This window comes from Monopterus albus, unplaced genomic scaffold, assembly GCF_001952655.1.
Source record: "Monopterus albus unplaced genomic scaffold, M_albus_1.0 scaffold323.1, whole genome shotgun sequence".
Taxonomy (NCBI): Eukaryota; Metazoa; Chordata; class Actinopteri; order Synbranchiformes; family Synbranchidae; genus Monopterus; species Monopterus albus.
The window spans coordinates 160,382-185,855 of NW_018128203.1; the positions used below are offsets into that span (position 1 = coordinate 160,382).

General features: G+C 42.6%; 1 protein-coding gene across 2 annotated transcripts; it reads right to left on the reverse strand.

Annotated features, from left to right (window-relative positions):
• Positions 1 to 4,215: 4,215 nt before the first annotated feature.
• On the reverse strand, positions 4,216 to 21,106 carry zbtb7a (zinc finger and BTB domain containing 7a). 2 transcript variants are annotated; one of them, XM_020624259.1, is made up of 6 exons: positions 20,942 to 21,106; positions 15,693 to 15,758; positions 10,636 to 11,199; positions 8,935 to 9,471; positions 8,603 to 8,844; positions 4,216 to 6,553 (listed from the first exon to the last, which is right to left on the reverse strand). In XM_020624259.1, exons 2-6 carry the CDS (start codon positions 15,723 to 15,725, stop codon positions 6,118 to 6,120), a joined length of 1,812 nt encoding a protein of 603 aa, XP_020479915.1. In that variant the 5' UTR covers positions 15,726 to 15,758; positions 20,942 to 21,106; the 3' UTR covers positions 4,216 to 6,117. The 2 variants fall into 2 exon arrangements, with proteins under 2 accessions (XP_020479915.1, XP_020479914.1); XM_020624258.1 differs by having other exon boundaries at positions 8,603 to 9,471.
• Positions 21,107 to 25,474: the final 4,368 nt, after the last annotated feature.

The following is a 25,474-nucleotide window of genomic DNA, read 5'->3' on the forward strand; positions in this document are numbered from 1 at the left end:
AAAAAAAAAAAAAAAAAGAATCAGGTGGGCAGCAAAATGATGAAGCAAAGCAAATAGTTCCCTTTCTGCTGCTACAGATCACCATAATAACAGTCACCCTGTCCTGCTTCATTCGATTATTTACAGTTATCATTGTTATCATAGCTGTTAGTCATCTTCGTTTTATAGCCTTCTCAGATAAATTCGCTGCAAATCTTTGATAACAGCACAGAAAAAAAACGCATCAAGGTCAATTTTTGAGAACAAGGAAGATCTGAAACTGTCTGTGTAGACTGAGTCAGCATAACCTTGGCCTGGGGCTGAGGCTGGGGACACACCAGTTGTGGAGCCACAGGCACTGACAACATAGGTGTAGTGCTGCCGGAACACACTGAAATGACTTTCTGCCACTTTTCTGCCAATAGAGGAAAAAGAATAGGCCTGCTGGCATAATCTGGATGAAATTCTTAACACTGCATTACTGAAGATCCAATCATCAGTAAAGTGTGTGTCCTGCAAAATTAAATGCTCTAAGTTGTGACAATGTTGGCTCAAGCAAGCATGCTCTGATTTGCAATTGACACCTGCGAGTGTTTTTGTGTTTTGTTCAACCACATATATGATGATGATGTAGATGGTTCACAGTGACGCAGTTTATTGTCGACTACAGCCTCCGTTTACAAAAGACAAGTGACAGAACGAAACTAAGATCATTCTGACTTACAAACTACTGTTTAATCTCCAAGAGGGGCCGTGGAGACAGACATCAGATGTGACAATCAGCAGCAGAAACAGACTTTACATTTAACTTAAGTGATGCTGGGATTTAAACAGACTGTTTTATCTGTGAGTGATCAGCTGTAGATCTATATGACAGAAGCAGGGCATAGGATGGCCACGCAGTCACAAGCCCCGTGCACAGCTGATGTGTTCACTGTTGCTGGTTGACATGTAAACCAACATGAAGCAGGAGGAGCTCAGTGAACAGTCAGTATGTTTTGGAGTTGGATTAACACTGGAGCGGAGAGCATCTATTATCTTATAACTTAAAAAAAAACATTTGATGACTTGGCATGACAAATGTTTGGGGGGGTACAAATTTCCATTTCTCATGTTTTGCATGGGACCTGTCCCCCATGGACATTACGCCCTAGTAATAAGATTATCTACTGTCTTAACATTCACCCTGTGACAAATGGCTACTAATTCATATTGTTATTCACATCAGAGAGTCTAACATTTGATCGTGTGGGCATTTACGGTTGCCAGGATAAGCAAAGTGTTTACATGACCCTCGAAACAAGCTACAACTTAACCATGTGTGTGCACACATGACATACGTGTGTTCCGGTACTTCATCAAATAGCGCTACACCTCTGTTGACAGAGACACAGTTCTGATCTAGTTGCTAGCACAGAGATGCTATTATAAAAATTAATTCAAGGAAAGCTTAAGTTAAAAAAGCTAAATGATCAATTTCAGTACCAGTCCGGTTAACATTTGGTGTTAAGGGCAGAAAGCAAGACCAAATTTTACAAAACACTGTGGCCTACCATGATGTTGCATTGTCCACCTGGTGGGAGTGAGCCTCAGCCCCACATACAGCACAACATGACTGTCTGTAATATTAAAACATGTTTAGTTTTGCTCAGACAAGGCCACAAAGTCCTAGTCTGCTTCAGTTAGAGAACATTAAAACTGAGTTCAACCTTAAAAAAATCCAAAATCCTCCAATTCAGTGATGATCAAAATAACAATAAATTCATTATCATTTCATATCAGTTGTCTGAACATGAAACAAATGTTGACTAAATCCCCATCTGTGAATTTAAAAAGTACTGGAATCTCTGACACATGCACACAGTATATCTTAGATCAGGACCAACTCAAAATGTTCTCAATATTTTTGGAGAGCCATTGCTACTTTCTAAGAGCCTAAATATTTCTTAAGGTAATGATCACATCATTGCTAGTTACATCCAGAATCTCTTTTCAAGAGCCTTCAGATTTCATAATAAAACTCTATTAATCCAACATTATATTGGTAGCTTAAAATGTCCAATGACTTGAATGCAAGCCATTTTTTTCTCCTTTGGTATTTGTTGCTGTTGGATGTCTGTGTATTTCTTAATATACTGTACATGATTATTTCTATGAGGGGTTGGATGGAATCTTTATGAGACCACTGAGTATTAACCACACTGCTCTGTGCTCATGGAAACTTCGCAGGGCATTCTGAGGTCTTCTGCCCTTCTCCCATAAGCAGGACAAGGACATTTAACATTAGTGCAAACGTTTGCTCTCGCAGCTAAAGCACCATTTCCAGTGCTATCAGGCTTTATATCCACAACCCCACCCAAGCACCCATTTCACCCCAAGCACAGAAACCCAAAACTAAGACCCCAGCCCATATATACACACACACACACACACATACACATGTACACACATACACACCTCCATGTGAAATAGGGGGAGGAAAAAAAAAAAAAACTGCTGTAGCACATCACGTTACTTTAAGAAACAAGTGTAGACAGAACAAGCTATTCATCCCTAAACTGCCATTTCTATGGTCCACAAGGATACAAAGAATGAGAGAATGCAAACTCAAGTAAATATCTGTATGATTCCACACACATTTCTGCATATATATATATATATATATATTCAAGAGGAGGGCATCTGTGTGTGGCTTAGACTAAATATTGAGGGGGAAAAAACCTTTGGTTACTCAAACAAACAACGTAAAACTTTTGGGAAATATTAAGGTCCAACAAAATGTATGTTTAAGATGGCTCATAAATCTCAACAGATAGAAAATTCTGCCACATCAAGACAAAATGGGTTTAAGACATCCATACCAAGTACCACTATACATAAAAATCACAAACCAGGTAGACATACCTAGCTTACATTGGTCTGCCTGTGGGAGTCAAATTGTGCAATAATAAAATCCCATCTTTATCATAACAAAGAAGCAAAAATAGAAACTAAAACTCTCAAGACCTAGCCAACACCTGACAACAACCAACAAGGGTAAACAAAGAGTTATGCAAATCTGCACCAAGAGAACTGTGAAGTAAATAAGCAACTGTCCAATGAGTTGTTATACAATATGGTATTTTTGCCTCTGCGGTACCGTGGACCTATTATCACTGCGGTTCCTCAGAGAACACATGTAGTTATGAGAGTAGCTGGTGAACAGATGGGGTAGACGTGAAGTTTGTTTATCCAAGCCTGTCCTGAGACCCTCCAGCCTTCCAGCCAGCAATGCATGCTTCTGCACATGCATGCAAAGAACAAACAAAACAAATAAATTAAAATTTAAAAAATGCACGCATACGTACACACACAGCGTCCTTTCTTCTTTGTCTGCCTCCTCCTCTTTTCTCTTTACTTACATTAAGACACAAAGACAACTCTCTAGATTTCTTTTAGCAACTAACTTTAAGTGCATTCAGTTACATGGGTTAAGTTAGTCTTTTTTTTAAACATCATAATGCCTAACATGTTTGCATCTGAACCTGATTGGCTTCTCTTTCAGAGATCTGAATTTGTACAATTCTGGTTTTATTTATTTTTGGCAGCTTCTCATCAAAACCTAAACAAAACCAGTGAAGGAGCCCACTTGACCACCATGGACAGAAGAAAGGTCTGATCTCATTAGCAACTGACTTGTTTCAAAGTACCCGTTTCGCTGACAAAAGTGTCCTCCTCAGTAACAAAGTGCATTCATAACCTGCCTCTTTCCAATTAAGGTGCTAAAGAACATATAGTTGAACTACAGCACTACTCCAGAAAACACAGGGGTGGTGGACTCTAAATGACATGAATGTTCACTCCGTGACTCAAAGGCTCAATCTGCTAGTTTGGAAAGTAATGTTGGATTTGTTGGACAAAAACACAACTTAGACATTTCAAGACTAATGAGTCCAGATGCATGACAATATTCAAACAGATATGTCAGATCTGGTGTTTTCCCCTTCTCTATAGGATACCTGGACCCAGTTAGTGAGAGAGAGCGAGTGTTCACACGTGAGTGTGTGTGTGTGTGTGTGTGTGTGTGTGTGTGTGTGTGTGTGTGTGACAGAGAAAGTGCACTGGGGCTGGCAGCTCTGGGTGCATGTTTGAACAGGCTGTGGCTGACTCACACAGTGATGATGTGGCCAGAGGGACCCCGGCTGCCACGCACACACACACACACACACACACACACACACAAAAAAACAAACAAAGATGTAAACACACTCGTACACTAAACCGCCAGCACCAGGCGTCCTCCCCACAGTAATGCCAGCACTAATATAATAATATCCCCTCCGGGCTGGTTCGCGGGCATTAGAGGACTACAGAGGGAGAGACAGAGAGAGGGAGAGAAAAGGCCTGATTTGATCCCCTCCTGCATGGAAACGTGGCTGAGCTGGGGGAGATTATTTTTTGGAATGCTACAGATATAGTGAGATCCCTCGCCCCTTCCCTTGTTCCCCTCCCCCATCAACCAGCTGCAGCTGTGCTCCTATTTGGCCTCCCAACTTGGACAGGTATTTATTGCTCTCTTCATCTTACAGGTTGCCTCACAGTTGTGTGGTCCCTAGGGCAAAAAGAATGGAATAAGCGTGACACAGAATCCTCCTCCCACTCCCTCCCCGCACCAGCCCACTTCCTTTAAATATCTCTCTCTCTCTCTCTCTCTCTCTCTCTGGCTCTGTTGGATATCTTTAGTAAAGCTGTGCAAACATAGAAAAAAGGTGCTCGTCTATGTCTTCTTCGTACTCTTTGTCACTCTCTCCCTCGAGCTCCCTGCCACTCCTTTAACCTGTGGTTGGTTAAATGCTATCCACACCTTGTAACACAAGGCCAGATTCCAAACAACTGCACAAAGTTAAACACATTCATTCGATCAACCTCCTCATCCTTTGGGCAGGAACTATACATCTCAAGTGTTATGTTTAGGACAAATGGGTGACTTAATGTTTTGTTGTTTGCTCGTTTCTTCAAACATTCATACAGTTTTTTTTCCCCATTCACTCACAAGCTTCACTCTGTGAGAAATATGACATCAACCCTAAGAGGAAAAACCCGACTGGTAAGTACACCTCAGCATTAAGAGGGGACCGATGTCATATCACAACCTGCTGTATATACATGTATACAATTGTAAAGTGTCAAGTACCCGAAGCAATCAACAAAAAGGAACAACAATATAAAAAAAATTAAGACAAAATCAAAAGGGAAAACAGAAATGATGACATTGCAAAGTTGTGAGGGATATGAGGCAACGTAGTCAAGCCGACAGGTACACTGATGATGGTAGTGCTTTCAAAACTCAAATCCTCCACCCCTTGTTTTCACTAGTCCTGCAATTGACGAGTCCCCATTAAAGTGGATTTGACTCAACGTGAATTTTTTTTTTCCCCAATAAAACAAACCATAGATTCTTAAAATGCATTTTGTAGAGTAAGTAACACTTCAATCAAACCCTCGTCTGACTCTTTCTGGAACATTTAGAGAGGAAAAACAGTTGCATCAAAATTGTGGTGAGGTTTCTTTGCATATGCCATATTGTGGCAATGTTGTTTCTATGGTAACTGTACATTTCAGACCTGCAAAAGAATAGAAAAAAGTTGTTTTCACTGGGAGGATTTGTCCTCGCTTCACCCGTACAGCAGCCAGAAGGCGCCTGAAAGACACCTTGCTTAGAGCTTGAAGGCTGTGAGGACAAAACCAATAAAAATCTAAATCAACTGCATAGTTGCTCAGAGTTTCTTTCTACCTATCATACATTTGCCTAAGCATATATGCCAATGTATAAAATCCCTAATGTTATAAAGAAAGAAATGGCCCAGAAAGTGGACGTCATGGGTGCATGATGTGAAGCGTTCTTTGCTCTTTAGCAGATAAACTCACTCAAGTTCTTGCAAGTCTACTCTGTTTCCTTAAGTAAAAGGAGAAAGAAATATAAAGATTAGTTTTTTTGTGACACCCTGATTTGGTTTATAGAGGAATAGTTAGTTGTTCTGTTTTTTTTTTTTAAGTTGTTCTTTGTATGTTTTTTTCTCCTCTCTGTTCACTGGCCTGTCTCACAGGCAGTGCAGAGTGACTATGGTGTCCAGCAGTGTCCTTGCCGTCCATGCAGTCTCAGGGCCCTGCCTCTCTTGCCAGCTCCTGCAGCTGAGGACTGTGTGCATGGGCTTCAGCAGCCCCCTCCAACTCCACTGCTGAGGTTGCCTCAGAACGCCGCCTTCCCCTGATGGTACGAGACCCAGGGCCTATGTCGGAGCTGGAGCTCAGCAGGACTGGGGCGACCTCAAGGAGCCCTGGCTCTCGCACCCGAGGCTTTCGGCCTCGACGAGAGGGGATGCCGTTGCAGCCGTCCTTCTTGAGGTGTCGGTGCAGGTGATCTGAGCGCACAAAAGTCTTAAAGCAGCTTGAGCACTGATAGGGACGCAGGCCGGTGTGTACGCGCATGTGGTTCTTCAGGTCATAGTTGTGAGCAAAGGCAGCTCCACATTGTGTACACAGGTAAGGCTTCTCTCCTGTATGCTTCCGCATATGAACCTTGAGTTTGTCCTGCCTGGGAGGGAGAAAAATAAACAAGATCATATCAGAATACACAAGCTAAAAAAATCTAATGCTCTAGAGGATTGGCTCACACCTGAATGCACTTGATATCCTGAGTCAGCATCAGGTTTTCTTCTCTGCCTCAGTTACTAATCAAGTTATGTACTGTAATATCATGTAAAAAAAAACAAAAACAAACAAGTAATTAACTCAAAATAAATTACTATTAAAACGCTCACATTTACACTGGCCAGCGTATTATGCTTCAGATGGCTTTGTTTCCTATTTAACAGCCATCTTTTGGATCACTTCCACTGGGATTATTCTGTGAAGGCAGCCAGACCAACTGAGGAGAAGTTATAAACTTTACATCTTTATTTGTGTATTGCCACAATAACACTGTGGACTGACAAAGCTCAATGCTCATTGTGTCAGTTGGCATTTTTATGATTTCTGTTTCATTAACAATGACACAATAACACTTATTAAAAGTAAAACAAAGATGAACAATTCCAGTATCACTTTGAAAACGTGACACTGAAATAATTATGGATAAGTATTTAAAACATGACCAGCTTTGCAGCCCAGTATCAAACTCACCATTTGTGTGCTGATTAAATTTTGTGTAAGAGTAGGTGCCACTTAGTCAAAAAGCTGATACGGCAGAGTTACTTTCCAAAAATGTATTAATTCTACAACAATTACACTTTGATCAAAACAAGACCGAATTATGACTTCACTTCTCTAATCTAGTGTCATCTCATTACAGCCTGGAACATTTCTTGGGCTGAAGATATACTGCCCACTGAACTTTATCAGGCTACCTTGGCCTGCATCCGACTTTTGTCCCTCAATCGCTGGCCCCTTTAGCCCTCACCACCTCTCTAGCTCCTGATCTCTTAAATTGTCTAACCCTTCTGCACCCAGGGCAAAGTGCTCCTAAACAAACAAGCACAGTTAAGGCAATGCCATTTTAACACACACACACACACAGACCATGTAAGGGGATTAGCTGTCATACAAGTAAACAAATAAGCCCACTGCAACCCTTACAGATCCATATAGACTCTGTCCTAAATATAGAAATTAACACAGAAACCTCCACATAGGTGAAGAGAAACACACACAGACCAAAGACCTGGAATGAAGTGGAACACTGACAAGTGAATTATTTAAAGGACAGGAGTGGTTTATTACCATGCAAGGCACACTCTTAACCCAGATCAAACAGGATTAAGATTAAAATACCCACTTCCCATTGCTAGTTGAATTTAGCTAGAAGGCAAATTCAGATTGGTCTTCCCTACCTGCCATGCCAGCAGAGGTTCTGGGTATTTCTAGCCTGCTGTGTCTATTTCTAGCACAAGTCCACTGATTAATTAATTAAAGGAATGATTTCAAGGAAAGGCGGGACTCCTGATCAGAGGGAAACCATGTGTCGTAGACTAGTCACATTGATCTGAACGGCACAGGGCAGATTTCATTAGTGAGGTAAAGAAGTGACAGAGAGAGAAGAGAGGGTGGTGTAACTACTCTGCCCTGGGCAATAATCAACATAACCAGAGATCAAAAGTTCAAATTACTGCAAAGGAGCACACAGAGCACCATCCAGGGACTGTAATCCCCCTCTGTATCAGAACACAGCACTTTATAGCAGCCCTCCACTAGATAACACTGCCAGGGCACAGACTTTTTATAGGACCCCTTGGTTAAAATTCCAGGACTTTGCTATGAAGGCTGTCATAAGAAAGAGGACCTTTACAACCATCTGACCCCTTCTCAGAGCTGCAGTATCCTGCATGCCTCTTTGATTAGCATTTGGCTACAATGTGACATTGAGAACACTGTAGCCTGAAAACAGCTCAACCAACCCCTGATCACGGTAAACATTTAGATACACAAATTGTGCTGCCACCTTAACACAAAGCTAAGTTGGTTAGTACTAATACCCCTGCTCCTGGCTTTGTAGTGTTTCCCACTGCTGGCTGGTTTGTCTATAGTGCCAAGTCTAAGACTATTAGTACATGTGACATGGGGTAGTCACTTCATTAACTGAGCTTACCTGGTAAAGCGTACTTTGCAGATGGCGCATTCATAGGGTTTCTCTCCCGTGTGCGTTCGGATATGGCGGGGTAGCTTGCCTGCTCCTTGAATGACCTTGGAGCATATGGGGCACTTCTGGAAGGCCTTGGAGCGCATCTTCCTCTCTCCTCCTCCCCCACTGCCTCTCTCTCCAACCCCCTTCTCTCCTCCACCTCGGTCTTGGCCTGTACTGCCCCGTGATAACCAGAGTGGCGGCACTCCCTGTGCCACAGCAGCAGAAGTTGTATCTTCATGCTGTGTGCTGTTAAAATAATTCAAGTAAAATTCCATGTCGGGGTCATCCCCATCTACCTGTTCCTCCCCAGTTGCTGCACGTTCCTTCTGCCTCTCGATGGAGTCCATCATCTGCTGCAGGAGGGCACTGGCTGAACCCCTCTCCCTTTCTATAACTTCCCTACCTCCATCCTCCTCCATCTCCTGCCCCAGCCTAGATTCTGGGGGGAGGTAGAAGTGCCCATTTTGGGATGGAGGGTAGTAGGATGACCCCAGGGCTGCTCCATTGCCCTGCACTGCCTCCCCATCTTCCTCTTCCTCTTCATCCTCATCTTCTTCCTCTGGCTCCTGTGTAGGGGCCTGGGCCAAGGCAAGGGCTAAGGTGGAGTAGTACTCACTGGGGCCACCAGGAGCCCCATTGCTGGGGGCATTGCCATGGTTAAAGTGCAGGTGTGTGGGCAGGTCCCTGAGCTCTGGTGTGCTGCAGCTGCTGCTCCAGCGTGCCCCTCTCTGGAAGTACTCCAGGTACTCCCGGGCCCGCACCCGGTTCCCCTGCTCCCTGCCTCCTCTGCCCTTCCCTTCCTCATCATCTTCATCTCTTCGCTCACTGCCCACCTAGTGAAACATGATGGGAAACAAAGAGTGAGTGAAGGAGAAAACAGATGTCAACAAAGAAAAACAAAAAGACACATGCAGTGGCAAAGTCGGGAAGAACAAGTACATTTGGGGGAAAAAAAAATAAAATAAAAAATCACATTCTGTAAAGTACACCATAAAGGGAAAGTAGAGCACAAAGACCTAAATGTACAAGTGTAAGACCTACCAGAGGCTAGATTCACAACAACTTTTCAGACTGGCCTATAGTGTACAACCAGTTCAAATTTTGCTTTTGGATTAGTCTATTTCAAGTTAGACAGTTTCACAAAATAAAGACTTACCCATCTTAACCCTACACACTTAGCTCATTTATTAGCAAAGAACAATAGGTAACTGGTGTCTATACTAAAAAAACAAAACAATAAATCAGCACTGAGCCCCATGTATGTTTTCACTGGCACATTTACCGTTTAAAACTCTCAGTATTGAAGTCTTTATGCCTTGTTAAGAGAAGCAGCCTACACTTGTGCTAAATGTAACAAGCTGAGCCCCACCTGGGGCTGCAAACTGGGACCCTTTGCATCAAGCATCCAGGAGCCCATGAAGGTCCTTGACATCCCCTGATGATCACAGTGAGGCATACTGTAGCTGTGATTATGGCATGATGTAGAGCACCATCTAACCAAAAACTGCATATCGCAGCTACACTTGATGGTGTCGAAGTGAAGCTGCATCATGCTATGTCTGTAGCCTGCCAAAGCACACGCTGTCCATTCAGAAACGCTCTGAGCTCAGAATAAGTGTTGAACAAACCTGAAGGCTGTAGGCATGTGTGCACCATAGCAAGAGAAATTAATGAAGGTCATGATGTGAGCTGGACTATGTTGAATATTTAAAGAATGGGATAGTATTAGTGACATCACAAGCAACATACTGAACCAGAATAGCAAAATAACTCGACCAGAATAACTAGTTAATAACTGGAATAATTTTGAATGAATTATTCCAGCCCCATGACACATGAACTGTGTACTGCAGTGTGCTCTGTTTTGTTATAAATTCATTCAAAAATTACAACATGCTGCTTGTGATATCATCAAGTCATAAGAGGTAGAGCAGATACCATCAAAGCTTAAATTCATCTTTAAACTCATCACATCTAGTTGCATAGTGATCTTATACCGGCGGGGAGAGCACTTTGGTGTCCAGCAGGTGTGTACAGACGTCCTGTACAGGTGGGATTTCCAGGAGGGATGCAGCGGCAAGGATGTCAGCCACGCTGCTGTGACTGACTGTCAATGTGGCTGTATAGGCAAAGTCCAGCAATGCTCCCAGAGCCTCTGCCGCCACAAAGTCGATGTTGTAGATGTTCTGCTGGTCAGCAGCTGCCCCTGAAGTGAACAGCTTGTGGAAGTAGGAGCTGCAGGACGCCAGGACAGAGCGGTGTGCTGGGAACTCCCGATCCTGAGTAACTAGGAGCACATCACACAGAAGTCCACTGAGTCGCTGCTTGTTCAGGCTGCCGAGGACATCAGCACTGTGCTCAGGGAAAGGGATTCCCACAGGCCCCTCTTCTGCCTCTCCTGCCCCTCTCCTCCCTCCTCCACTCCCATTGCTTGCTGTCCCTCTGAGCCGCCTTCCGCCCCTCCCTCCGGCTCCTGATGACATCTTCCACCAGCCGGCTGCCGAGCCGCCTAGCACAGCCCCCACCCGTGTATCCGTCCTGCCGTCTGTCCGTCTGCCTGTCTGAGGGGAGAAAAGTTGGATAGTGGGATAAGATGGAAGGGAAAGATAAAAAGGAAGTTCATGATCAGTTCATGATATTCTTTATGTGGATAGAGAAATTGATGTGTTGATTTAGCAGTCACAGTACACAGAAAATCAAAAGTTCATGGAGCACATGCACTGATCAGCCACAACTTTATGACCACTGGCAGGTGAAGTGAATAACACTGACCATCTGTTACAGTGTGTGGGGTATATTAGACAGCAAGTGAACATTCAGTCCTCAAAGTTGATGTGAAGCAGGAAAAACTGTGTAAGGATGTGAGTGACTTTGACAAGGGTCAAACTGTGATGGTGAGATGACTGGATCAGATCATCTCCCACACTGCAGGTCTTGGTGGGTGTTGTTGGTCTGTAGTGGTTAGTACCTAGCAACAGTGTCTAAGGAAGGACAAATGGTGAACTGGTGACAGGGTCATGGACGCCCACGGCTCACTGATGATAAAGTTGATCTACTGTAGATTAAAACTTTTTATCCTTTTCAAAAGATTCCATTGGTCTCTATGAAGAGAACCATTCAGCAACTATAGTGGTGATATCACACCTAGAGCGGTGAGGCTGTTGAATTTGTCTAAAACATTATCTCCAACTTGTCCTCACGTCCACAGTCTTCACTCCTTTTACATAACTTTTTCGATGAATGGTTGACACATCTGTGATCTTCCTAACAGTGGCTATGTCTGAAATCACTCCCTGCTGACTCACTCACTACTCCATATATAATGTACACCACTACAACATGGCGAACACAGTGAGTAGGGAGTGATTTCAGACACAGCCAGTGTAACTATGGAAGCAAACAGATTCACACAAGATGCACCATGAGCCTCAGAGTGACAGGAGTGACACCCAACTGCCACACTGACTACTGTGTACACAGTATTAGGCAGATGGCCATAATATTGGGTCATATCAGGTTGAGTGCCAATGCATTTTTATCAGCTACATAAAAAGACTGGCAATCTGTTTATTAAGTGGTGGATTATTTAATATATCAAAAATCAGTCCTAAGATCTTAAAATCACAACAGCTATAACAAATTGAAAGTAACTCGTCTCTAATTGAACCTAGTATGATACATGTTTGTAGCAGTGCTTACATTTATGATTTAATTGGTTCAAAACTGTTTTTTTATGCTTTTGATATTCATCCAAGAACATTGTGTGCTGTCTTTTTCAGTCTCTAAATTAAATCTAAAATGATTCACTCTAAATAAAGTCATCTTTATTCATTATAATACTGGGATGCAAAAACTTCTCTACTTATGTTTCATACCGACACACTGGTTGTTTACATGAAATCTTTCACCATCATATGTTTCTTATAGCATTCACTAAAATTAAAAAATGTCATTTTGTGAGTGCCTAAATATGAAACGGAACAACATGACGAATGCTTTATCTTTCACCATCATATTGTATGTTGAATTCTGTAAATACTATCTTGTGACAAGTAGCTCAAGCAGCCAGTTCAAACTTGTTACCCTCTTTTTTCACTGGACCCAAAATCCCCGATAGAGTGTCCCAATAAAGAAAGACGCCTTAGGGTAACACAACAGTGCTGCATACCACAAATGCATGGAATTGATTTTAAAACAAATATATGAGCACAACAGGTGTATTTGCGGATTTAGTACAAAACCATACCATAGGCCAAATGTGTGACAGTGTGTTAGTCTTTGAAGGTTTGAATGCTTTTGCCCTGCTAAAATCCCAGGAGCAGATTAATAAATAATTGTAAATGTTTCCATACACTGTGTGTGCAGGTGGCTAGGTGACTGTTTTTTTTTTTCTTGTAGACACACCTATATCTATGGGTGTGTGCATGCATGCATGCTCTCATGCAAGAAAGTAAGAGGTCATGGAGGACAGATAGGCAGAGGGCAGTGGGGATCAGAGTGCATGCTGGGAATTGCACTCTGCAGCTTGTGCACTCTGTGTCAGTCAAGTCCCGGAGAGGGGAGGGAAGGAGGGAGCGGAGAGTGTGTGTGGGTGAAGGTGGTGGTGGGGGGTGATTGTGTGTGCCATAGCAGACCCTGTGGAAGAGGCCATGCAACAAGCTGCAAGGGAGCAGTATTAAAATGGGAGGTTGTCAATCCGGTCTGAGCTGGTTACCCCACCCTGTAATGTGTGCCAAGTTTCAGGAAAGGCTGTCCCCTCGCTCACGTGTGAGCAGAGATTAAACTGATCGGCTGAAGCCTGCACGATGGGAGGGGGTTTCGGCAGAACAAGCCATCCTCGGTTTCTCTATCAACACACCCACCCACCCACACGCAGAAGCAAATACTGCAAAACATGACAAACACACAAACATAAACACACGTACAGGACATGCCCCCCCCCCCGTCCCATCTGCCAGGGAGACCCAGGAGGGGTGAGGCATTGAATGTGTTGCTCTAAATAAGAGTGAAGCATTCACATGACATTCCTTCAGATCAGTCTTCCTGGTATGCTTGTATGCTACACCCCACTACCAAACCCGCCTAACCTGGTAGCCTCTCCTCTTTCATACCGATTCACCTGTATTCACCTTTCTCTTTGCCACTGATGTTTTGTTCCCCACTGTAAAAAGCAACACATATCTTGAAATCTAGCAACATTTCAGCTCTGCCCTCAGGTCAGAGTAAGGTGAAGCCTTTAAAAAAGACAACTTTGATCACAATCCTCTAAAAGGGTCAATCGTATTTTTAATTTAGGCAAATCCTTATGATAGAGAGATCATGCAAATAAAGGCTTTTACATTCAAATAACACAGGTGATTTCATAGTACTGCTTTGTTTGATTAATGGGAAAATGTTTCTTGCTCCTTACCGTATACCCCCATTAAGTCAATTTTGATAGACAGCTGACCACAAAGCCTCTGCAACACTGCCAATGTCTTTCACAAAGCTCTGATGAAAACAGACTGTCAGACATGGCATGAGCAAAGTTTCTTACCCAGTCCCTCATCTGAATATGCTGAGGGAGGGGAGGGCAAAGACAAAGAGAAATGACACAGGAGGGGAGAGAGGGCAGAGTGAGATGGAGATGAAAGAAAGAGCAAGAGAAAGGGCAACCACATGGCTTCCAGTCACGTCCTTCACAGGTGGAAATAGATCTCCGTGAGCCCATCCAGACCTGAGCCAACCTGCTTTTCTCTAATACAGACACACAGCACCTGCACTAGTCCAGGCTTTTCTGCAAGCTTGCATAGCGCATTATCCCCCTGTACATACACTGCTGACCCCAGGTCACAGCTTTGTGGGGTAAAGACACTGAGCTGAGAGGAGATAAAACACACACAAACACACACACACAAACTCAATTCAGTGCCAACGAAGCATGGAGGGACTACTCTGCATGCAGGAGCAACCTGTCCCTGAATAACCTGCAAAGAGTATTATGAAAGAGGAAACAGTGCAACAAACCTGATCCTGACACCTCCTCATGACTTGAAACATTCCTTATCATTAATTCATGCCTGTGGGTGACAAGGTCTGCAGCCCGGCACAAAGCAATGCCACAGCTGTCTGTGTCCCTGGTGTTGCACTTTCAGGGAAGAGCCTTCTCTCAGTGCCCAGTTAGTGAGCACCCAGGCCTGCTTTGCAAGTCAAACAACCGCTTTAAGGAGCCACCCATCCTATCCCCGCCCTCATCACCTCCGTCTCATCTGCAACGTCCCTCTACCCTTTCTTATATATTTGCACACAGCAAGGACAGATATCAAAATGACACTTCAGGGACAAAAACAATCTTACATTTTGCTCCTTTTTCGGTTGATTGTGCTGTGCATGTGTTCTTAATATCTATGTACCCTTAAGACAAAATAATTACAACACTGAGGGGTCAAAAAGGGTAGCGGGGCATGTGACTCGTAGCTTCAAATAGCTATAAACAGTCAATTCAGATTCAGTGTTTTCTGTAGGGAATAGTGGGATTTATCAGCAAACTGCTACTTTTAATAACTTGAACAGCCTTGCAAACTAATTCTATGTTCTGTTGTTGCAGGTCAGCTAATTTAGCTAGTTAGTTAGCTATCTAATTATTAAAGTGGCCCAACATTTGAGGGAGACAGTCAGAAAGAATGTAAAATGTGTATAAAGGTTTTGACACGTTGCTAACTTCCAGCATCAGAAGCATAATTATCGCTATTGATTTGAAGTTATTACTTTGGAAGAGAGCAGCCAAGTCAGTGTAACCCCGTGCTGCTTCTCCTAACGTTCCCATGATCCACCATCACTGTAAAAAAACGGTCCTTATAGAGTCAGTGGAGATGTCATCACTCTCCTTCTTAATCCACTCGGGTATTTCCATGTTAGAGAACCTTTTAGGGTTTGACTCTACTAAAGTCTGAACTCTCGGCTATTCGTTTTTCTAGCTTTGGTATGCAAAATGTGAATGACTCATAAAAATAACACATAATTCAAAAAAATTGAGCAACCCAACTTTAAGAGGGAGCAATCAGAGCAAATATACCTGAATTCCTGATTGATCCCTTGAACCAGTCATGTTAATGGAGCAGAGATGGGCCAGCCTTTAGTACTGAAACACAGAGGACTTGCTGTTAATTTTATAATACACTGTGACGTGTCATTAGCTTATTGCTTTTACAAGAGAACAGTTTTATCAGGTTGCTTCCAATTTTACTTAGATCATGACTTTATGCAATCAGTATCTCAACTGCTCATAGACTAACTAATGCAAGTGTTTGTATTAAGATTAAAGTGTAAGTGAAATACAGCAGCAAAGCCAGAACTGAATAAAATGTGAAAATCAGCATATCAGACAAGCTGAAGAATTTGGTTGGCCCTTTGCTCTTGTTTATGCTTTCTTGACCCTTTCTTTATCATTTCTCCCCTGTTCTCATTTCACTGACTGTCTCAACAACAACCCTGCATAGCCTGCCCTGCTGCAAGGGAATTACTTCGCTCAGATCAAGAAGGTTCAAGGTTGGACCAAGAGGATATTGCAATATAATCAGCATAGGGAGGGGGTGGCAGTTCCAGTTCCTAGGAAAAAGTAGATTTTGACCAAGCCATGGCCAAGTGACTCAATGCCGCCAGCAGCGAAAGGAAACCTGATTGGTCATATTGGGAGCAAAGCAGGAAGAGAGCAAGTGACTGATAAAACTGAAGTTGCAAGGGCTGGTCTAGGCCTGGCAGCTCTCACTAGAAACTCACCAGGAAGCGCTGCCAAAACACAGACACAAAGCCAGTGAAAAGGTAGTGGGCGAGGCAGGGTGTTAAACACACAAGCTCACACAGTGTCTGAGCATACGGTGGCCTAGCTATCCAGCTCAGATGTCAATCATAAACTTAGGAGGTCTCACTCATTTACCTGGTGTAATCTGCTTCAACAGAGGAAAGGTAACCACCCACAAGTTGGCCAAAGTTTACTCTGAGGAATCTAGCAGGGGGTTTTATGATGTTCTGATAAAGGTCTAAGGTTTGCACTGCTAGATAGCAAAGGAACCGGAAAAGTGAAACTTGTCAATGCTGCTGACTGCTCATATGAGCTCTCACTCTGTTTTAATGTCTGTATTTTGTTGTCTTGCTTGTTTGTATCATTCAAACACTTTCTAGCCAAAGCCTACCAAATATAAAAAGTGCTCAAAAAAAAAAAAACAACAACATTAGAATTAAATCCAGTAAGAAAACTGTGAATTACTACTTTTACAATTTTTTTATTGTTTTGGACAAAAAACAAGCCAGATGGTGACTGAATTCGTAGGTCATTTTGAGTTTATGGTATTGTTGTTATTAGACTGCATCATACTGTAATACATTCCTCTGTTTGTAAATGAGGCAGACAAAATATTTTCCATGTACACGTAGTCCACCTCACTAAAAAAAAAAAGATAAATTACAGCACACTTTACTTTCATGCCTGTTTGTTTTTAGGTGGACATTTCATTGTGAAGTCATGAGTCTTATAACACATGGTTTGGGAAAGCAGCCTTTCTAAAGCTGCACTGTAATAAAACCACATCCACAGCCTGCTTTCCTTTTAGCTTGAGTGACATGCTCTTACACTGCCATGCTGCCAACCAGGAAGTGTAACACATTCTTACATGGGACTTCACAAACAGCACTACATCGCAACACATCATCATCTGGCAGAACTCGAGCAGGCCGGGTGGTTGGTCCACAGGCCCAACATGCCCCAGTTGCACCACTCTGTGTATACACAGCCCAACGGGGAAGGAGGACTTCCTGTGAGTCCGTGGCAGACATGTAACAGAACCCGCTCTGTTATCAGATGACCAGCTCTCTGCTCGCTTGTTCTCTCTCTGTTCCTACTGTCTGACCCTCTCTCTCTCTCTCATCTGTCGCTCTCATCTTGTCATTGCTCCGTCGCTGTCTCATACTCTGCACTGCACAGTACCCACCACACCACCCACTTCCCCTTTCCACTGCTGAGGAGGCAGAACGCAGACCCACCCTCCGTCCTGTGTTCTCACCACCCTTTACTGCAACCCATCACATCTTCGCTCCAGTCCTATCCTAAACCAAGTCACTAAACTTATCAGTTGGCCTTTCTGCTTAATTAACTATGCTCTCTGTATTACAGTCTTTATGATCAATATAGTAACAAACTATACTAATGACAAAAGCCTACTGTCTCCTACTAATTCAGAAATTTGACAGTATATTAAAAACACAAGTTAACTTGCCACCAGACATCAGACAGGCATCATATAACTCCAGAAGTGTGAAAATTCTTGTTTTACCCCACCCTAACAAACATCCCTGCCTCTTCGTCTCCCACTCTAATTTGATCAGTTTGTATTGACCTCTCCATAATACATGTACCAGAAGAGAAAAGAAGAAGCCCCTTTACTCCCCCTAGACTTGAGCACAACAACAGAAAAACAACAGAGAGGGGTCTGTCTGCCTGCCTAGCCAGGCTGGAAGCTGTGGTATACTAAGCAGCTGACCAGGGGAACCAAACATTAGGGGGAAGTGAAGCTGTATTCACAAAGGAAGAGACTGTGTTTAAACTGCAGATCAACATTCTAACATACAATATACTGACAAACATAAAGAAATGGAGTAGCATCACAGAAATGATACTTTGGTATGAAGTTAAAAAAACAACCTAGGTTTTGATTCCACCATATGGGTCGCTTTACATCACTTGAGCACATAAACAAAACTTTGAGCAAACATAATGACTGTTACATGTTGTGTATTGTATACAGCCAAAGTTTCACTCTAAAGTAAAGCCTCAAACTGCCACAGCGACATCATGCAACCTGTCTTCACAGTCTGGCTGAACCTGCTAGTTCTGGGCCATGCTGGTGGAGGCACAAACATACAGGAATATCAAACTGTATTCAGCCTCACCGCCAAATTGATGGGTGGTGTCTTGGACCTGCCCACAGCCACTGAAGTCCCCTACAATTTCCCTGTATTCTATTGTTGGTAACACATACGCACACACATGCATGCATGCACACAAGCGCATGCACACACAAACACTTATGGCGTCCTAGTTTAACCTCTTGATGGAATTCACTTGAACTAACTATACTTTTCTTCCATAGTAGAATAAGTGGCACAGAGGGAAGCATCAGTACAATAGCTACTGTAACTGTAAAAATGTCATCAACATTGTCTGTTGTTGCCTTCTGAAAAACACTTTCCTAGAATTTGGATGTCCTCGTGTACCCTCTCTGTGCCCACACAGTTTAAAAAACGGGTTCAACAAGTATGCAAGGCCATGAAATATGCATCTGCTTATCGAGTAAGGCAGTCAGGGTTCCTTTAAACCACAAGCTACAAGCAAGCAGGACATGACAAGTGAGATCAGAATTTGCTTTTTAAAAGATGCGGATGAGGAGGGACCAGGTCAAAAAGATGACCATGGTGTGAGTAAACTGAAATCAATCAGCACATTCTTTTTACCAGACTTTATATCTTATTTTAACACAGCATGTGCTTAGCCAAGGCAGCTTATCATACCAATGACATCAGTGTCACATATTCCCAGCAAGAAGAGATGTCACTTACTGAAGTATCTCAAACAAACGGTTACTCAACGCCCCACCTGTACGTTGTCAGCTATCAGCATGGCTGCTCTGCCAGGCTGTGCAATGATTTTTGTGGGAATTACTTAACCATCAAAAAGCAGCACTACAGGATGTGCCATTGTCTTCATCTTTCTTGTCACTCTACTAATAATAGCAACAATGCCATTTAATCATAGCAGCAGATGAAAACATTAAAATAATACTATGGCATACTAATAGCATGAAAACAACACGGATGTATGATGAGCATGCATGCACGTAGTTAAAAAGTTAGCTCAGTGTGAATAAAAAGTTGAAGACAACAGCCATTCTCAGCAGAGCTCTGTGCAGCACCTCACATTCAGCACTGACCTATTTGCCATTCCCTCCTTTATCTGCAAGTGGGTCAAGAACTCTGAACTGTATGAAGCCCATCTCTGCTTGTCCTTCACATGCACAGCACACTATGGTATTTATTACCTCTGCTCCTAGATCTTCTCCTCTCAGTTGCAGACTAAAGACACTATGTGTATGTGTGTGTGTGTGTGTGTGTCTCTGTGTGTGGATGTCTTTGAAGCTCTTACCAAGTGGACAGAAAATGTTTCCCGGGCCCTGCCTGCCGGCCAGCTCTGCAGCCTCTCTCTCTAGGCAGGGCTATAGCTATAGCAGACAGGAAACTTGCGAGTGGCCCTAGTCATAGAGGCAAGCCCTTGCCTGATCCCACACAAACAGACCAACACCCCCTCCTCCCCCCCCAATGACCAATACCACTCCACCCCCTCTATTTTCAGCCCACACCTCGGCTCCGCATCCCCTGGTCTCATTGGCCTGATAGCTGCTCAATCACCACAACTCTTCATTGGGATAGGCTGGCGGCTGTTCCCTTTCCTGGATGGCCAAAGGCAAGGCACTCTGGGATGTAGAGTTCTCTTACCCTGTTTGACCTGCTTCGCAGCTGCTGGTGTGAACTACGAGTCCCAGCTCTCTCTGCCCTTACCACCCCCACTATCTCCAAGCCTGCTTTAACGTAAGCACTCGGGGCTGAATTATACACTACAGTATGTTGCTAGCAGGCTGCCAGGTATTAAAGTGCAGACCAGAAATCAAATAGGGCCGAGCTCGTATGAAAAAAAAAATCATTTGCCTCAACTATCAAAGCAGCAGCTAAACAACAAAGGTGGATTCTTTCATCAGCTCCCTCTCTAGTGACATTTCAGACACACTCCTGACCTAATTTATGACTTATTCCTATTCCACACAGTCCATTGCCACTACAATATGCTCTGTTCACACAGCACACAATTAAGCATTTCAGTCGTTACTGTCCCAAAAAGTTGGTGCTATTGCTTGTACCCTGTCCAGTAAAAAAAAAAAAGCCTTCATCCCCCTCCTCCCCCTGTAAGTGCTTCCACCTGCCTGAAAAGTTCATGGCTTGAACACATCCTATAAACTTTATCTCAAGATTCCCCAGAGGTAGAGAGCAGTACAGAGGAAGCACTTTAGGAGGATTAAAAAAAAAGAGGAACCTTGACTAAAGGACTACTGCTGCGACCCACCTCTCCTCTCCGGCCAACCCCCCCACCCTGCTCTCCTTTCTGTCCCCCTCCCTCATTCCTCCCTCTCTCCTCTCCTCCTCTCCTCCTCTGCCCTGCTCCCCTCTGGTCGACAGGCCCAGGGCAGACAGCAAGGGGATGGCAGGGTTCCTTTAGCTCACCTGCGATGGCCGTGGTGGTGCTTGTTGTGGGTTAGCTCAGCCCTCTCCCTCTCACTGTTGTGCAGCTTAAAACCCCGTATGCGCTAACCAAGCAGCAGCAGATCAGCTCAATTCCCTTCCTGGTTTCTGGAGGGCAAAGAGGTCCCTCCCTTTCTCTCTCTCTCTCACTCTCTCTCCCTCTGTCTTAAAGAAACAGCATTCCACCTCCGTCTCATCTCCTTCTTCTCTCTCTGAGGCAAAAGTAAAGTGGAAATTTCTGTGTTGAAAAGTGGACAGTTGTCAAAGTCATAAACTCAGCCAAAGATGACACGAATCATTAACCCATGCCTGCCCAATCTGTGCTTTTGCAGTGAATGCCAGTGTTTTCCTCTCTGGGCACTCAAATGTGTGGTTTAAGGTTAAACTGCGTTAGAACTTGTCTTTTCTCACCCGAGTCATCTCCCAGTGCTCCTTTCCTTTTCTATGTAAATTGAGTAGCACCCACCCATCCTTTTGCCTTAGGTCATGGTGTCCCACCCCAAATACAAGCCTTGGCACATTCCAGCACATACAGTAGGGGCTGCCAGCAACCCCCTTAGTACACTCTGGTTTGGCCCGGGCTCTGTACATAATACCTGCCAAGCTCCAACAGGTGAGGCAGCAAAGAAGACATTACTAAGTTGAAAAATGTTTTATCCATGGTTGGAAATGGCAAGTTCCCATGTGTAAATTTACAGCTCATGCACTTGATGTTGTGCCACTTTCCACCCGCCCACAGCACACCCCCTCAGTGAGTGCAAGCCAAACATTGTGCTGCAGAGTGGGCACAAGATGTATTTGATGATTCTGTTGCACCATACATAAACCATCCCAACACCCCTGATTGCACTTGTCATATTTCACATACACACATGAGAAAATGTACTTTGCACAGTGTTGCTGTCTGTAAACAACTGCGTTTTGGGTCCAGTCTTATGAGAGCCATGTACCTTGGTGCACTGCACAGATAACCATGAGGGGGAATCAAGGGGCTATTTGGTAGGGAGAGGCAATGGCACACCCTCTGCCTAGAGGGCACTGTTCAGAACTGTCTCTGCACAAGAATATAGGACCTAAAGCTTTCAAACTTCAAACGTGTGAAAAGCACAGAATTTGAATGTTTGGTGTCAATACTTACTGTAATGCTAAGTAAAGAAGATTCATATAGATAAATTCTAGCCTAAGTAAAATGAAAACAGTAGAACAAACACTTCCACACGAAATATTGACACCAAACGTTCAAATTCTGTGCTTTTCACACTTTTGAAGTCTGAAAGCTTTAAAGAATATAAAGAATATAACAAAATATAAAGAATATAGCAGCTGGTGATATAACACAACAAAAATTTTCTGGCACAGAAATGTTATTAATTATGCTCAATTTATATGATTTTTAATGACTGTTTATTCTCAGGAATATGCAGAGATATTTTCTGATGACATCTGCCATCTTCGTTTTTTCCTTTAAATCAGACAAAGAAAATATCAAACAGTTTAAGACTGGCATACATTGGGGGAGGTTAGTGTTGCTGAATGTTGTTTGGGCATAGAGGTTTTTTGCCAGACATCTTCTCTTTGTTGGTTTTCAAATCGTTGTCATTCATTTTTTTTGAGTGTAACTGAGTGAACAGAGAATACATATTAACTTGTCCATTATAGGCAATGATTGCAATTGTTTTCCTTTCTAACAACAAACAGTTTAGAGTGAAGGCAGCTATGGCTACAACATCCCAAAGAAGAAAATGTTGTAATGACCCAGATATATTTTGCTATATCTGTGGGAACTTCACTTTGAAGGGCCAAAGGCGCCACATAAATACCTTTGTCAAGAAGGTGTACCTGGAGACCAGGACAAAATATGACAAAACATCATTAATGATCCTCTTGTTCAGAGAAAAAAGATTTTCCGACCTCCACTGCACATAAAACCTGGTTTGATGAAACAATTTGTCAAAGCCCTGGATCACAGTGGAGACTACTTCCACCACACATGTTCAATCTTTCCTAGTCTGAGTGACGAGAAGAAAAAGGCAGGAATATTTGATGGACCTCAGATAAGAACACTCCTCAGAGATGCCCACTTTGTGACAATAATGAATACAGTGGAGGCTAGAGCTTGGAATGCCTTCTCTGATGCGTTAAAGAATTTCCTTGGGAACAGGAAAGCTGACAGCTACCAAGAGATTGTGAAGGAACTGCTCTTGAGTTTTCAATCACTTGAATGTAAAATGAGTATCATGTTGCACTACTTAGATTGTCACTTGAGCGAGTTTCCAGAGAATCTGGGTGATGTTAGGGAAGAACAAGGTGAATGCTTTCATCAAGACATTAAAGTAATGGAAGAACGTCACCAAGGCAGATGGGACTCCAATATGATGGCTGATTACTGTTGGAGCTTGATGAGGGATGTTCCAAACGCTGAGGATCATAGAATGTCAAAGAAGAGGAAGTTAATGCAGCTGTAGCTCGATCTAAACCAATAAACTTATTGATCTCTCTGAGCATGAAATTAACATTTTTCGCAAATATAGAATATCTTATATCTTGGAAACCTGATGTGTTGGACAAAAACTGATGGCACATTTGGATTCAGCACCACAACTAAAATTCATTCAAAAACCTTGTGCCAGAAAAATTATGCTAACCAGTGTAATAAGTAGATAAATAGTGCCTTTAGATTTTATGTACTATTTATCTACCTTATATTTCACCTTGTATTGCTTGGCATTCATTGTGGACAGCAGAGAAACACGTTTCCTTATTGTGCACATGACAATAAACACTTTAAGTCTTGAAAAATAGTTACACTAGTTGGATTCTACTATGTTGCACCCTAAATACCCACAGTCAAAATGAGTTATCATCTCAGCCCATGGCAGTCTGAAATGATGCCTGGCATTTTTTAGGGCAACACTGCTTTACAGTCCAATATTTGGTAAATAAAGATGATTTAAATTCTGATTCAATACAAACACCCCACATCCGACCTGTATTTGTGTAATTGCCTGAATGAAGGTATTGTTTAAATCGAGCCAAATAAGAAGACAGTTAGCAGTTAACAGATTGCTTTCCCTAATTATAATGTCTGAAGCAATTAGTAATGTTTCATTTAAAATGTGTCTGCGGCTGTAGAGCTGTGAGACATTTAACTGGGGCCAGTAACCACAGTTCATACATTACATCATAACCAGCTAGGATATTATACCAATTCTAAGAGTCATAGTTAGCCTACCCCGAATTAGGATTTAACTGTCTCACTGTACTGTGTCTGCAAAGCTCTAAATATTTTCCCCTTGTTTACCAGTAATAAGCAGTCTGTCTTGCAGCAGTCAGTGGCCGTCGCTTACAAATGATGAACTCAGGTGGCGCTAGAATAAAAAAAGAAAAACAAGAGCTTTTAAAGAATAGTGAAGTACGTTTTTAAAAGACCACTTACCATTTTAAAGTTAGAAATAGTCTTCATTCAACTCGTCATTCATCTCTCAAAATGTTCATTGACAACTTACTGAAAGTTAATTAAGGCTTCAGTTAGTTAAGCAATGATACTATGGACACTTGCATTTGAGGCACCTGCATACTGACGTCTAGAACCACGCCGATATGATTTTAATAGCTCTTTCATTTTAACACATCTGCCAGCCAATCAGAACTGACTATATCCGCGTTTATACCAGTGAAATACCGGTAAATATACATTGTACAGATTATACAGATCCGTACAGGTCTCCATTAAGTACTCTATTTTTATCTAATTTCCTAATAAATATTCCTTTGTCTGTTTTCAGTTTATTGCCTGTTTATAGAGTTTATTTTGCATTACTTATTGCTTGTTTATACTATTTATTTTGTTATACTACATAGCCTTACAGTATGTTGGTATACTGTTTACTTGGCCCTTGCATGGGGATATGTACATGCACATTGAGAGCCGCTGTACCAGAGTTAAATTCCTCTTGTTCAACACACCTGGCCAATAAAGCTGATTCTTCTGATTTATAGATTTACATTTTGCAGGGTCGATGGCTGGGGTGCGGGGAGTCAATTAACCAGGTTTCTATGTATGAAAGTGAGTCTCATTATTAAAATATCCAAAAAGAGATGACAATAAATTTACTCTACAAGGACACCCCAGAAAAAATGTCCGGATTCCAAAAGCAAAATGCTCCAATTATACACACTTTTCACATTTATTCTGTCAATTGTCTAAATATATTTTCTCAACAATGGATTTCTTGTCTAAATGTTCCCAAAGCCCTTAAAAAACAAACACATTCTCAATATTAAGGTCTTGGTGGGAAATAACTGATTCTTACTGCATCGTCCCAAATGTAGTCCAAAATAACCATTCAAGGTTACAAATACAGAAAGAATTCAGCAAAAGCACTCGTTACGTGTGGTTTAGGGCAAGGCCCCCGACAAAAAATAAATAAATATGACAGTGACCGTATTCTCAACCCTGACAATATCCATATTAATGTACCGTAATTATAAATGAACTGAAAATACTTTATGAAA